The sequence below is a fragment of the Lipophrys pholis genome (genome assembly GCF_963383615.2).
Source record: "Lipophrys pholis genome assembly, chromosome: 1".
NCBI lineage: Eukaryota > Metazoa > Chordata > Actinopteri > Blenniiformes > Blenniidae > Lipophrys > Lipophrys pholis.
This window is the reverse complement of record NC_137635.1, coordinates 43,572,618-43,587,990: the sequence shown is the minus strand read 5'-3', so window position 1 is coordinate 43,587,990 and position 15,373 is coordinate 43,572,618. Positions and strand designations below refer to the sequence as shown.

Sequence of the window (15,373 nt, the reverse complement as noted above, 5' to 3'; positions counted from 1 at the left end):
GGATATAAGCTGAAACTATATCAGGCTATGTGTAGTGAAACGGAAACATAGAAAAGATTTACAAACTTTGTTTCTTTAAGAAGTCCGTTAGCAATTACAAATGGTTTCTGCTTTCTTTCTTTACTCCTGCATCAATAGCTATTTATAGTTATTTATCAATGAATGAATTTTGTGAGATTTGTTGGACCAGTTTGTGTCAGAGGTCAATGAGCTTTCAGTTTTCTGCTTCAACTTCAACACTCCTTATCTCACTTATGTGTAGAAAAGCACATTTAAAAAATAAGATCATGAGCACTGACACTTCACTTCACTTCACAAAGCTCACTGTGAATACAGAAGCTGAAGTGACTGTGAGGATTCAGTGTCATTTAAGCTAACCTTGATTTTATTTTGGAGACGTTTTAAGGGGCACCTTTTGTAGACACAAAACGTACATTTAGAGCCTTGAAGACCTGAGATTGTTTGTCAAAGGATATGTTTAAGAGGCTCATTTTGAGGATGAAGACCTTTCAACAACCTCTACTTCAATCTGTTTAATGGACCTGATTCATTCTGGAAGAAGGTAAAGTGCTGATGAAACTGTGCTAATCTAAATAACCACATTTAGTTAATTCAGTTGAACGCTCTAAAAAAAAAGAAGCTACAAACAGTGTTTAACTTTTGGAGTTTTTTTTTTTATTTTTTTTTAAATCAGTTTCCTTTATCTGTTTATATTTAGCCCAGGTTTGACCTACAGCTTTACATGTTTATTGACCTGCAAATCACCCATCACTGCTCAAAGAGAAATGCGTGAGAAATGCGTGTGTGAGTAAACAGCAGGAGTGAGGTGGTGAAGTTCAGCTGCACTACATTATCGTCGTCAGAGACTGTCGCCTGAATTACAACTGTTTGAATCCTTCCAGTCCCCCCCCTCCGGGGCCACAGCTCTGACCGGGACACTAATCACAGCCTTGAGAGGGGGAGCGGAGTCATGGTCACAGCAGAACATCCCAGAACTCCCCAACTACCAGCACAATCAGCACTCCGCTGATTATTCTTCAGTGTCCTGGAACAGATGCATTCAGGTGTAACGGCATAAACCAGCAAACACGTATGTCGCGTCCGGAGACAAATGGGCGAATGTGCTCACACAGTGATACTTCACACAAAGAGGCACGAAGGTGCATGAAAATATGAGAGAGAAAGAGAGCGGGCGCATCTTCCTCTGTGTCCATACAATGAACTGCAGAGTATATTGCAGGCACAAAATGATAATACAATACAATTAACTTCAAATGGTTTTTACTGCACACATAAATCTCCCCTCCACAGGGTCACAAATGACTTCAGTTCTTCCATAAAGATGGAGCTTCTAATTGCACATTGCTCATGTGCTGTGATGCTCACAATGGCACACTGTTCAAGAGCTTTAGGAACGTATCACTGCTGAATAAATTAGCAAACCAGCCTGGCACCAAGCCAACACGACAATACCTCTTAAAATTCATCTCCCCATAATTAAAAAACAAAACACAAACAATATGACATCTTGAAGTTGTGCAATCAAGACCCAACATAGCCGCGGGGCTGACTTACCCCCATCAGCTCAGGTTTTTCTTAGAGTTTGGTGTCTCCGTTTCACTCTTTCTCACTCGACCTTGCTGGCTGAAGCGCGCTTGAACCGAGCCGAGGAAATTGAAAGTGACAGAGCATCTGCCTTCAATACTGTGTCAGTCAGAGATGAAGGCCTGAATGATGCTCGTTATAGATTAATTACAGCCTGACAGAAGACAGACACGCGGAGGAAACAGAGAGGACGTGACTCGTGGAACGACCCGGCCAACGTGACTCGTCTCTGCAGTGAATGATTTGTTCATCGGCCACAGTCATGGGAAACAAATTTAAATAAAAATCTCCTCTGTGATGTGTAGAGCCTGCGGACAGCTGAGTCGCTGATGTCACTGTGAGTTGATGGATGCTTTGTCCCCCCCAGATCCCCCCCCCAGTTCGAGCCCTTCCTTTGCTAGACTCACAGAGCAGCGAATGGCTCAATCAGTTAGTGCAAAGCGGGGAGCTGAGCAAAATCTTCAGCCCTAAAATTCAGGCTATGAGGACTTGATATTCAAGAAACAGGAGAATTGTCTGATTGAGTGTCCTGATTGAGCAGGCTCCACCTGCCGCCAACCAGCACTTCAAAACAACCTTTATAAATAGATATGTTTGTGCCAAAACAGATTCTTGTATTTGCTGCACTGTGCAGAGATTTGTTAGACCTCTGGACGTTGATGAGAGAGCTGCTGATGATGCTGAAGATGATGTTTCCGTGCTGATTCAGCCGGGGTCACGACAGCTGCCAGGAAGGGTTGAAGAACTTGATGGGGTGAATCTTGGCCCACTTGGCGAAAACACTCTTCTCTGTGACGAAGCGGTGAGCGCCACGGGGCGCGTTCTCGTGGAGGCGGTACTCCGTACATTCATCCCGCCGCCCCGTCTCGTAGTAGTGGTAGGGAACCTTTTTGTAATCCTTCGCCCTGGAGGGAAAAGAGCGCCAGGATGAGAGGTTAAAAAGTCAAGTTGAGAGGAAAAAAAATTTAAATTATATAAATATGTGATCGTCTTGCGATCAGCTCAGGCCCTCGGCGACACTGAATTAGATAAAAGGGTTTAGAAGAAAAATGGATGGAATCTATAATGAATGCAATTCAGCTTAAACACAAACAAATCTTTCCAGTAATGTTTTATAAATACAGCCCAGAGAGCAGCAAGCTGCCGCAGTTTGTGTCGTGCATGTTTTAGTTCAGGACAAATGTCTTGGTTTTGGGAAACGTGGCCATAATTGGTTCAGACTTTATTGTGTGTGTCTGGAATTCTTATAAAAGGGTTTATTGTTTGTTGGAAGCTATTCTCAAATTGCTTTTGCTGTGTCTGTGTGACATTCATCTAAAGTTTCAGAGCAATATAAACATGTTCAAGTGGCCCTATTCGGTAGCTTCTGCATTCCTTTTGTTGATTCCAAATAAACACAGTCACTGCAATTAATTAACTTGACAAAAAAAGTGGGTGTGCACATAAAACTAATAGAGATTTAGTAAGAAATACATCAGATTTAGAGAATTTATAATGCTAGAAATGGTGAATTATCCGCCATCGTCTTCATTATTACATTTTTATTTGGGAGCAGATTTTCATTTCTATAAATTGTACATGATGCGTAATATCAATTTGAAGTCTTAAAATCTTGAAATATCTTTTAATTACACTCTGGGATTGAATGCTTGATCATTTTTCTACCCTGGACAATGAACAGAGCACCTTGTGAAGGACAACTCGTATACTTTATATTTTCTCCCTATTGCATAATTATGTTAATTAACACAAATTTATGCTGAAATGCAAATCAGTTGTAAATCTCTGCTTTTATCGAATGGACAATATTTTTTACAATATCTCTGATCCCTTCCACCAACCTTTCGACGTGAGACAGACTGGAATTATTAGAATATTGTCAACAAAGAAGCATCAGTGGAAGAAAAACATGCTTATGGAAACACACCAACAGTTCAATCATAATGTAATGATCTCAAATCTCTTCTCGTTCAGACAGTTTGGGACAAATGGTGTCCTTGGATTTGACTGTCCTTTTAAAAAAAATATTATCTGAAGAAACAAAACAACTGAATTACTAAACTATTAAACTGAAGCCCCTTCAGGACATCACTCATTAATTTGATCTGATTAGGCTTCGTGGAAATCTCTGAACCTAGCGGGTTTTCATGATTTGAAAAAGGAGCTTTGTTGGCAGGCAGATTTATTCAAAAACACAATCTTAACCAAACTGCGTTCATTTGTAAAACATGACGACCAAACTCGATCTGAAAGGACGAAGCCGATTCATGTCATGTACACGTACTGAACGTCACGCTGCATCGCTTCGTTTGCCGTGTGCATTAAAGAATAATGGATTCACTGAAACCGGAGAGAAGCATTGAACGGCGGATCTGATTCATTGTGGAGTCTGTGGCTGGCTCCTCCTGCTGAATGACAGTGTTATGAAAGGATAACTCTTGTAACAATTGCGTTGGGAGAATGAACACAGACAGAAACGATACAGCCATCAGAGCGGCCCACAGGTCCATGGAAAGAAAGTGACTATGGCTGTCTGCCAGCTTGGAGCGGTGTTCGTCCCAATCCCGGTCTCCCCTCTGTGTCACACAGTGGTGTGCACCAGCTATAGCAAATAAATTCAATTTCACCCTCTCTGTAGCACCTGTTGTGGCTCCATTATACCACATAACTTCTGAGGTCAGTTCTGACTGAAGCTTTAAATATCATCAACGCACAAAAGTTTCCTTCTTCTTCGACTTGAACTTGAGCATCACGACTAAATTGTCAATTCAGATACTCAGTGAAACACAATATCCTCCTGTCTCATGTAGGATGGAGGGAAATTAATGAAAGACAGGCCGGGAGAGAAAACCGCCCCTTAACTGCCTCGCTGAATCATAAAATCCTCCGTGCTGGTTGAATTATCACTCCTCTCTGCCATGTGTCTGGGGCTGCTTTTTAGTTCAGCCCCTGCTGTGTACGGGGAACACGGGGAGGATAAAAGGCCAGATTTTCACTGTGCATTAGGTAAAAGTGTTTGATTTGGGGGATGGGAAAAGCTCAGGTAGAGCTGTGCGAGGAGGCCCGCCCGTCAAAGCAGAGATGACTTGAGACGGAGCCGACGAAGCTCCGAGCACTAGCATCTTGTTTGTCATCCCTCCTATGGCCTCGCAGCCAGACAGTAATCAGTCACTCAGGACTCGGCGAGAAGGCGACAGGCGGCCAATGTACAAATAAAACTTGAAGCGAAGAAGGAATCGGGTGCTGTGACCCAGCCACCCACGGTGACAGAGGCTCTGCAGCTTGCAGGGGATTCTAGGCAGAGAGACATAATGGTATTCATGGCACAGAGAAACCCAATATGGATTTCAGCATAGAAATTCAGCCATTAAATCCAAACTGAGGTATTGGAAATGTAACAGGGCAGTCCGCGGATATGAGAGGACGTGATTGGCCAGTGCTGGAGTGAATGCGAATTTACTTTTCGAAGTTTGGTAGCAACGTGTGCATTTTTCACTGGAGCATGAGGGAAGTGAGGCGGAGGGAGGAAGGCAGGGGGATGTTGGTATCTTACTTGCAGTAGGTGTCATTTATCATGCCATAGACCTGGATCTCTTTGCACATGTCCATGGCGAGGATGAGCGTGAACCAGCCAGTGCTTAGGTAGGTGCCCGACTTCAGCCTGTGAACAGACACATATTTCATATGCAAAAGAATAATTTGCAGTGAGCGAACATATCGACGTGGCTTTAAAGATGCAGTTTCTTTGACCTCTGTGCTCTTTGCGGTTATGTACTGATCTGAGAATTCTGATTATTCAGACAGATGATTTTGTCCATGGCTACAGATCAAAGCCTCAAATGTAAATTCAGCTGCAGAATAGCAAGACAGCTCAGACATGTACAACCATATTTCAAGATTTTTATGAATAATTTGTCTAATTTTATGCACGAATCCAATATTGTGTAGGTGATAGTTTAAGAGGTTGTAATCATTACATTTGAGTGTATAAGAAAAGATTTAAAGGCAGAGGCTGGCTTTATTAGGCTGCTGAGCAGCTCACCACAACAGGGCAACAACAGCCGTCCCTTGTGAATAATGCAGGGACGTGGTGGGCCAATCAATAACAACATACACAGCCCTTTCATCAACATCAGACTGCTGGTGTGAGAATTATATGAAAAAATTGGAGCTTTGATCATTTTCAAACAGAGAACACAGTGGTAGATACGTCTTGAGTCAAGGTTTTTGCAGAAAACCAGATTCGTAACATCTGAAGTGAGTCATAAAATGTGCAGCCCTGCACATGGCAGGGGGGCATGCACTCCCCGAGGGCCTCACCTATCAGCGCCATGAAACACAACGCAGATCTTAGACCTCGTGTAAGATAAATACAGTGCGCAGCGTGATGCTGACAGTGAAGCAGTAAAGAAAACACAGTGTTATTACAAAGAACCACATGACATAAAATAGTGACAATGTATCCCATTAGTTAAAATCTTAATTTAAAAAAAGGCCTTGGACTACCAATTACTTTGTTCTTAGATTATTCTTAGTAGTCCATCTATTTTTACTCGAGACTGGAGTCAATCCCAGTTGACTAAAGGTGGACCGGCTGACAGCCCATCAATAACAGACAATTTCTCACACTCACAATGGCAATTTGTATGTACCACCGAACCTCACATATATGTTATAGAGGAAACTGGAGTACCTAAATCCATGCATGGGCAGAGAGAACATGCAAACTCAGCATGCATGCAAACACGCATGCACATTGAACTTGGGATATTGTTGTTTCAACCACTACTTGAGCTAAACACTACACGACTGTGCAAATGCTTAATAAGGCTTTAGCCAATAGAAAATGGTATGAAAAGGCCCAAAATGACATGATCAGGTACCTTCTTTAGTTTGACTAAGAAATCTTAAACTTGTTCAGTTTTACTTTATTTCAAAGAGAAACATAAGAACATAGAGAGGCTGGAAATTTCATTTGAAATTTTTTTTTGCATAATTTACAAATTAGCTAATTATTTCTATTCAAAAGGGTTAGGGTTATTATAATACAATTAATCAACTGTGCTTTATTTTTACTCTTAGCTTTTCTAATCATGAAATCAGATATGTAAAACAATGAAAAAAATAACACTTTTCTTGTTCTTATGCTGATTATTTTGTACTGTTTGTACTGAGTGGCTCTTGATCATCGTTTCCTCGATGTAAGACCACATATTTATTGAATGAATGTCACCTCTGCTCGTTATTTATCTGATTTGATTGATAGAAATTAACTTAGTAATCTGTAAAATCTTTTAGAAGTCTATTATTGTTCTGAGAAAAAAAAAATCTACAGAATAAACAATAACATTGAAATCTGGAGCAGCAAATATATCAGCACCATGGACAGCGAATTTCCTCTGAATATAATAAGGCAGCGTATTACCCAGTCAAATATAAATTAATCTTCTAATGGCATTTTATACATGTTTAGGTCATATTACAGGAATATGATATCATAAACATTTTATCTTTAATTATTTAGCGACAGAGAATGTTTCTGGTTCAAGACAGTATTGGTTTTTAGAGCAACCTTAAGCCGGATAAAGTAATACAAAAGGAGGATGGATGCAATCCGCTGCATTAAATATGATGAATGGCCTTGACACGTAACGTGACATTGTTGAAGAAGGCAAAAGCATCACAGAGCAGCTTCACTGCTTAAGTTTAGACCACTACAAAAAACAACCCATGTTACAGTCACATAAGCTTCTCCTCCAGTCACATTGTTTGGTTTGAGAGCCACAATAATCAGTTCTTTGCTACAGTGAAGCCCGTGTTTTGAAACCAAATAAATAAAACTATAGGAAGCATATCAAATCAAGTTGGCAGAGATGTTTTTTTAATGTTCAAAGTGAGTGATTACCTGACTCATTTTAGAATGTGAGCTTCCCCTGATGCAATCTATTACTTTGTAAATCACTAAACCACAAGCTGCAAGTTGTATGTAAAAATACACGGGGACACACAACTAAAGCTGCTTTTTGTGAAGCATTGTGCCTTTTTTGGATTAAGTACATGATTTTTTTTAATGTGCCACATACTCAAAAAGGACATCAATTCAACCCCTTATTTCAATAGCTTGTGCCAGAAAACAGGATGAAAACCTTAAAGATTGAAATAATTTTCTAAGTTGTAAGGTGAAAACAGAGTGTAACCGACACAACAGTTCTCCACCCTTACAGAATCCAGAAAGGTCAAACGCTTTGATTTCTTTCTAATCACAAAGTGTTATTTACGGGATGTGATATTTTAAAATCTCTCACACAGCTCCAGTCGCGGCGACACAAAATATAATCAGGTGAAAATACAGCAGAATCATTTCCACTGAGCTCAGATTATCCGGAAAGGTGGGTGTTAAGGAGGTAACTTATTGGCTGGATTTCAGAGAGTCGATGGTCTAAATGTAATAAATGATTGACTGAATGTTCGGAGCCGAACACTTGAGAAATGTTTTAGTTGATTATGTTGCTGCTGTTGTGCTGCTTTCAAATAAATTCAGCTCCCTTAACTGTCTCCTCTGAACACTTGGTATTTTATTAAAAAAAACAAAACAAACAGAACGCTTGTGAATTGATATTATTTTACTGTCCAAACTGAAGCAGGGGTTAACTTCCCAAACCATTCAATCAAGTGAATATTACAGAGAACATCTCTCCTCCTTATTATGTCTGTCTTGCCAACTGCACAATGCTGCCAGGTTTTCAAATGAAGTACAATTATGTACAATCATTGACCGAGGAAGCAGTGTGCGATGTTGGGGGTGGACGAGGATGTCGGTGCTCAGCTGGCTGGGGAAGAGACTTACTGAAGGCAAATCAAAAATCCCAGTGGATTTACATAACAGTGCTCTGTCCAAAAATGTTTCATTTGAGTTTAAAATTTTGACCTTTAATTAAATTACATCACGAGGCAGGGGGCACCACATGCACAGCAGGTTCTGTGTCAAACTGGCTCCCAATGCAGTTCTGCGCTTCAACACATTTAACATTTCTGCTCTGGTTTTTATGGATATTTATACTGATCCTATAATGTGGGCCGATTCAAATGCAGCCTCGATATGTTAAAAATAAACACAATACCAATTAAAATTTCGACAGCTCACAGAGGAGGCCGTCAGACAGACGTTACCCTCAACCTTTAGTGATTCCAATTGAATTACAACCATTGTCATGGTTTTAAATCAAGTTTTTAAATGGGAATCACTAGATGAGAAGTGCGGAGAAACAGGAAGCAAAAACAGACCCTAAGAAAGCCCAGTCTGTCCTGCATGATTTCAAAGAAGTATCAGTCTAGTCACTAACTTTTTACAATAGGATCTTTCAAACTAACAATGAAGCAAAGTTCATGTGAGTCACAGAATGACTGAACATAAACAGTTGAGCTCGAGATCAGGGTTATTTGTAGAAGGTACAATGTTTAAAATTGTGTTTCAACACCCTTTGGCATAGAGTCTCTCCCCCAGAAAGTGCATCTGAATAATGCCTTTTAATTTGACAATTTGAAAGAATAGAGACACAGTTTGGTTGAATGTATAAATTTACTGCAGTTTTAAAATATATGCTCCATGCCTTGTAAATCCTTTTTTTTTTCTGGGTAAATGACATATTGCTGTGAGACAATAAAACTCAGTAGTTTATAGGATCCAATGAGAGGATTGAGCAACATTATACAGATATTCAGTGAGAATTTTAACCCATTTAGATTTATTGTGAAGGGACAAAACGTGTGTGTTTATGATCATTGCACACTGTTTATTATAAACACTAGCTTACTGATAGCGAAACAGCGTTAGTGTAAAATCCACACTCTGAGGGCTCGATTGTGAAATCCGACATGCTGAAAGTTGCAGAAATGTACAAACCAAAGAAGTGACAATCATTGCCTAGGTCACTGTGGCTCCGCTTCAAATGAAAAAACGTCTGTATGCAACCTCTCTGAAGAGTGAACTACTGGTACATGCAAACTACACCACCAACACACCGCCACCAAGTGGCCTGGCAGGGAAACTACAGGTTTTACAAAGGGTTCTTGAGCCCCAACAAGTAAAGCGATCATTATCAAAATGTTGCAGTCTGCCTTTTTTCATTTCCTACAAGAAAACTATGAGGAAAAAAAAAAGCGACATCATCTCCAGCAGATATTTCTCATGTAAACTGAGCCTCTGAATTTTTGGGACCATTTTCAGTATGTACTAGTTTGTTTGTACTAAAACAGAAAATGTTTGTAATCATGCGGCGTGTCATCGGTATGACCTTTAAACTAAAACTAAGTTTGACCCCCACAGGTGTAGACCTTCAGCGAGTTAAAAAAGCAAACAAACACAGCGCATGGAGGTACTCTTAAGCTCACTGTGACCTCCTCAAACATATTCCGGAGTCCCTGCAAAACATTATGCAAACACATGCATCATTAAATGCAAGGAGGTCAGAGCATTTCCATTCTGCCGGCCTCACAGTCTCAGATGAAACGGTGTCGGGCGGAGGGACAAGGACACAACAGAAGGCTGGATAGTGATCGATTTTGGGAGATTTCCAGTCGAATAATGTGAAGAAAACACCGGTGACCTCAGCGCTCGAGTTGATGAGACTGAAGATGGACTTCCTGCTGGTGTGCTTGGGATTTGTTTTCTGTCATCATTGATTAACAAATAAAACCCGTCATGTACATCATGGTTCCATCTGCCGCCGTGACACGTTAAAGACGCTCATCTGTAGTGTTCTGTCTTTGAGAGACCCCACATGTGAATGCTGATAAACTCTTTTCTTCATTCTGGAAATGACGTTTCTTTTCTTAGCTTGAACGCAATTATTGAAAAGCTCTTAAGGACCTTGTTAACAATAAAAAAGGTGAAGTGCATTCCCAGGGACTAAAACACATTTCAATAGCACCACAGTGTGAGTAATGACCGTGGCGCAACCGGCTAAAAGGGAGATGAGAAAAACAACATTTTATCTTTTGGTTTAGTGTTATTACTGGTTTAAAAAAAGAGAGAGAGAGAAATAATCGGGCGCACTCCTAACTCTCAAATGCTCCACTATCTTATGTGGTTGCACAAAGCCAAACTTGGAGTGCAAACAAGCTGGACTCAATTTAGAAACCAATCAGCGGCTAAACTAAAGAGTTTCGGGGAAAACACGCAGTGCGGAGTGTAGTTTGGCTTTTGAGTGTGGGGAGTTTAACAAACTCCCTCTCACACAGCGAGGTACTTTGGGGTTGCGGGGAGGTGACATTACCCTCCCAAAAAAAAAAAAAAGAAGCAATTTGTCGTAATAAAGAAGTGGAGGAGCACAGAAGGGAAATGGCACATTATCAGTGATACACAGCTCAGCAGCTCTCAGCCGTCAGAGCTGTCAACGCATCACTATTACCCTGCATTATTCATTAGCCATTCGCCACTCTCGCTGCAGACACACAGGCTCGCGCACACACACAGACAGGCACACATGCAACACATCCCCAATCGAGAGCTGAATGTCCTGGAGCAAATAGGCTTGCTGGGATGAATAAAAGGGGTGGGATCTGCCGACCTGATAACTAACATTTCAAAAGCAGATGTGTGGAAGTGAAGCTGCGGGGAGAACCAGCGAGAGAATTCAAAGTCTGCAACTGGTGGTGTGTTTACCTGCGACAATTATAATGGGACAACTTTGCAGAGAGGATGCTGTTATTGGGCGGCCAATTTAAAAGAGAGATAAGGCACGGTGCGAAGCTGCTTTGGCAGGCGACAAATAACATCCAGAGCCAGAGGACAGGAGGAAAAAAAAATAAAACAGACGCAATTTACTTGTTTTGTCAAAGCAGAAAAAAACTGCCTTTAACTCAAACACAGCAAACAAAATGTATCATGAGGTCTGGCTCGACGCTGCTTGGCTTTCTACTCTTTAGGTCCCCACTGAGACGGCTTTCTTGAAAAATGAACCAATAAATTGTGTTTGGGCTCGAATGAAGCGAGATGTGGAAAAAGAAAGCGTGCACATAAAAGCTCAGTTATATTCCCTTTTGAAGTTATTTATTTATCTGCTCTCCAGTCTCAGACGAGTGATGGGGACCGACACGCCAGAACGCGGCCCGGTGCGTTGCTCCGGAAAACCAAAAGGATGTTTGAGAAATCAAGTCAGACGCTCTGAACGTGGTCTAAGTAAATAATCCCTTAAGTCTGACTGAGCTGGAGCTTGCTGGGCTTTACCTGCCGAGCGCCAGAGGCTAAGCAGCGGTGGAGAACTGCCCGGGATCAGCCAGGGACTCCTTTACCTCCGACTCTGTTCAATAACTCGCACTTGACATTCACCGCGGGAGAGCTGTCCACGTGTGTGAGAAAATCCACGAGCCGTCCCGCTTTATTATGCCTCCGCGAGCTGCACAAATATGATATGACACCTGTCAGAAGTACTTAGTGGAATATAAATCAGCTCCATTGTGAGAAGTTGATCCTCACTCGGTGAGGAAATCATTCTGACTGTAAAAACTGTTATGCGTCCAACAGAAGTAAATGATGTAGTATCAGACAAACGCGCGGATTCACATCAGCACAGCAGGAAGCCCGCATGTCGCTGTTGTGCTGTATGTTCAAAGGAACACCTGCTCTCATTATGCACAGCTCAATGTTGATTTAAACACTTCTGGCAGCTCATAAATCATGATTCGGGGCTTTAAGGTCCCACATTGTACAGCTTTCCGGGTTTTCATTTGCAGACTTTATGAAATTAAATGGATGCTTTTGTGGATTTGAATACCAAAAACCATGTAAATGTAGTTTAACATCACATTAGGGTTTTTCTCTGAAGCGTCAACAAGCCATGCGGCACAGTCGAATTTTCTTGTTGTTTTTATGCATATTAAAGTTAGATGGTGCGGACACGGGCAAAAAGCTCAGCTTTATGACTTCAAAAAGTGGGAAAAGTTCAAACAACTTGTTAAAGGCAGTGTTGCTGGACTCTGTTGGAGCTGTGTCGTCTTTTATGTGTTAATCACATTTTATTTTTTATTTTTTTTAAAAGAGGCTTTTCTACAACGTGAAACCTTTAAAAGTTTGACATTTTGTGAAACAGGCCCATTTATTCCGGTGCCCAGACACACATGAGATGATCAATACAACTATTGTGGATTTACATCAAGATGAGGAAAACACACAACTTGAATCATACCGTACAAAAGGACTTTTTACTTTCACTACATTTAAAGACAAATATTTGTACTGTCATCTAACATTCCCACAACTGGCTTCTGATTTGTATTAATCTCGGGATTACAGTGAAAGGATCAACGCAGCAGATAGTCATCAATACTAAAGCTGCGGGAGCTGATGAATTTAAAAGTAATCTAGTTACATCAATAATTCATGGCGTTTTAGATTGAGTGCTGCCAGGTTATTACCTTTTTTTTCTTACTCGGATACATATTGAATCATGATCTTTGTCATTCTTATTGATTAGGCTGGCGTGTTCAAACAGTAATATAATAAGAACATAAGCTATGACGTGTGTCAGTATATGTAGCCATCACGGCCAAATAAACATTTTCCAGATGAGTAAAGGAGCGGTGACCTTTATTCTGCAAAGGCCAGCAGTCCATCACAGAGCAACACACAGTTGCGTGTTTTTTAGGAGTATGGGAGAAAACTGCAGTAGAAGGAAATAAACTAATGCACAAACCAAGCCAAGCCCAGACTCAAACCAGGTAACTTACTACACTACAGAAGAATATCAGGGCCACTGAAGAAAAAAAAAAAAAAAATGGAGGTATTGGAGGTAAAAAAAAAAAATTTATTGGAGGGGATTTCTAATTCTTTTAAAAATACAAACTGGAAACGTCCGTCTCCTCTGGTCATTTGCCCGTGGCTGCTAAAATAATCACATTAAATCACATAAAACTGACTATACAGGGTGGCTTACTGCTTATGAACATCAGATCTTACACCAGATTTCCTTGTTTAATAATAATACATTTTATAAATAGCATAAAAGCACCCCAGGGAAGCCTATTCTGAAGCGTAGTTTCACCAGTTCATCAAACTGGCTGCAATGCATTTTGTAGAAGCAGTCCCATGCACTGGCTATTTAGAATTTCTTTCTTTTTTTCTTCAGTGGCCTTGATGCTCTTCCAAACTACGCACACTTAATGTGAGTAATTTAAGATTTCTTGGGATTTTGTTTGCATTGTCAAAGAAGGGAGAACTGTCCAAGGTGCTGAACATATTTCATCTCAAAGTAAGTGCAAATGTATAATAGATCAAGGTCTTTCCAGTCTTCTTAAGAGTAATCTCCTGCTGAGAGAATACAGTTATTTACAGTGAGTCATTCTTGCATGATCAGCACGTTTAGCGGGCTAGCAGCAGTAACAGTCAGTCGTCCCGCAGTATGTGTGTAAACTAAATGTACAACCACAGTTTAACAGAGTTTTAACAGAGACTTCCTCAGCTCACAGCACACGGGGACAGTCCGTATCCACATAAACAACTGGTAACATGAGGCTCAGCCATCATGTTTTCTTGATATATATTCAAAATGAAACCATATTCTGACCAGTTGTGAATTCATTTAATCTCCTTATATAGATATATATTCAATGTAAACTTGAATTAAAGACACTTAAAATCTAGGCTTTATACCTGGACATCTGTGCTTAATTCGATCTGCAAATAAGTGTTGTATATTACTGTATACAATACTATACTAGTATTACTGTGGTACGAGGAGGGAATGCTCTCCTACACGTTCATCCTCTATCATCTTCGTACACAATCTGGAGAGAGCGTTTGATCAGGTCAAGCCTCCTTCCACACCGAGAAGAGGGCGGGCATTTTATCAACCATCTTCCTCCCTCTTTTGTTTCGGATCGGATAAATTGCCACTCGCGCTGCGTCCATATCGTCTGGGTTTGTACACGTACCATCCAACAAAACACAAAGCAACTTCTGCGCGATGACTCCTTCAACTCTCTGTGCGGAATCGGAATGGATTTGAGCCCCAACACGACACGAACAGCACGCCGAATCTCCTCCGTCCCGCTCTGTCTTCATCCACATGCAGCCTGATGCAAATGAGTGCTTGTTATTAATTGATTACCTCATGCAGTGAACGGGTTGCTGCGTTTGCCCGCGGGCTCGCTCTGTGGAGAGCAACAACACACCACGTCTTCCCTGTGTCTCTGAAGCAGCTGAGAAGCCCCCGGGACAAAACAGTGACAAATCCTGAGCGGAGCCACCGGGTGAAAACGAGGCTTTTTTGGTAACATTTTTCTTCTCCACAGACCAGACAGCGCAGCAATTTATTTTAACGATAGGAATAAACAATGCGGCCGTGCAGACTTATCGAGGCGTCTCTTAATTCTGCTGGGAGGCAACGTGAACCGATGGGGATGACCTCCACAACCTGCATCACAAAAAGGACAATTTCCTTTCTTGCGGCCCAGTTTTGTTTGTATAGATTGCTATTAATAACCAGGAGGAGGCCCTCAGAGGAGAGACGCCCGTTGGAGTGGAGATGCTCCGTCTTTTGTTTGAACAATGTCAGGATGGACAAAGCGAGCAGATATTTCATTTTTGTTGCTTTTGTCTTTTCGCTTTCATCTCTAATGATTCCCTGCCCAGAAGCAAACTATCAATGAATCTCCTGCTGTCTTTGTGGCTTTTGTCTTTCTTTTTGACACAACTTCTTATTGGGAAAACAGAAAACAGTGGTACTGTACACGACTTTAGTGTTCATTTATAGTAATGGGTCTCTGCTTT

General features: G+C 41.1%; 1 protein-coding gene across 1 annotated transcript in view; it reads right to left on the bottom strand.

The window, feature by feature from the left end:
* Positions 1–687: 687 nt before the first annotated feature.
* The window catches only part of st6galnac3 (ST6 (alpha-N-acetyl-neuraminyl-2,3-beta-galactosyl-1,3)-N-acetylgalactosaminide alpha-2,6-sialyltransferase 3), a 76,541-nt gene continuing 61,855 nt past the window's right edge, over positions 688–15,373 (bottom strand). Inside the window, exons 4-5 of the mRNA XM_080463277.1 lie at positions 5,159–5,266; positions 688–2,510 (exon numbers count right to left, since the gene is read on the bottom strand). Of these exons, the coding sequence (XP_080319403.1) occupies positions 2,321–2,510; positions 5,159–5,266 (298 nt within the window). The 3' untranslated portion in view covers positions 688–2,320. The remainder of the gene's footprint in view (positions 2,511–5,158; positions 5,267–15,373) is intronic.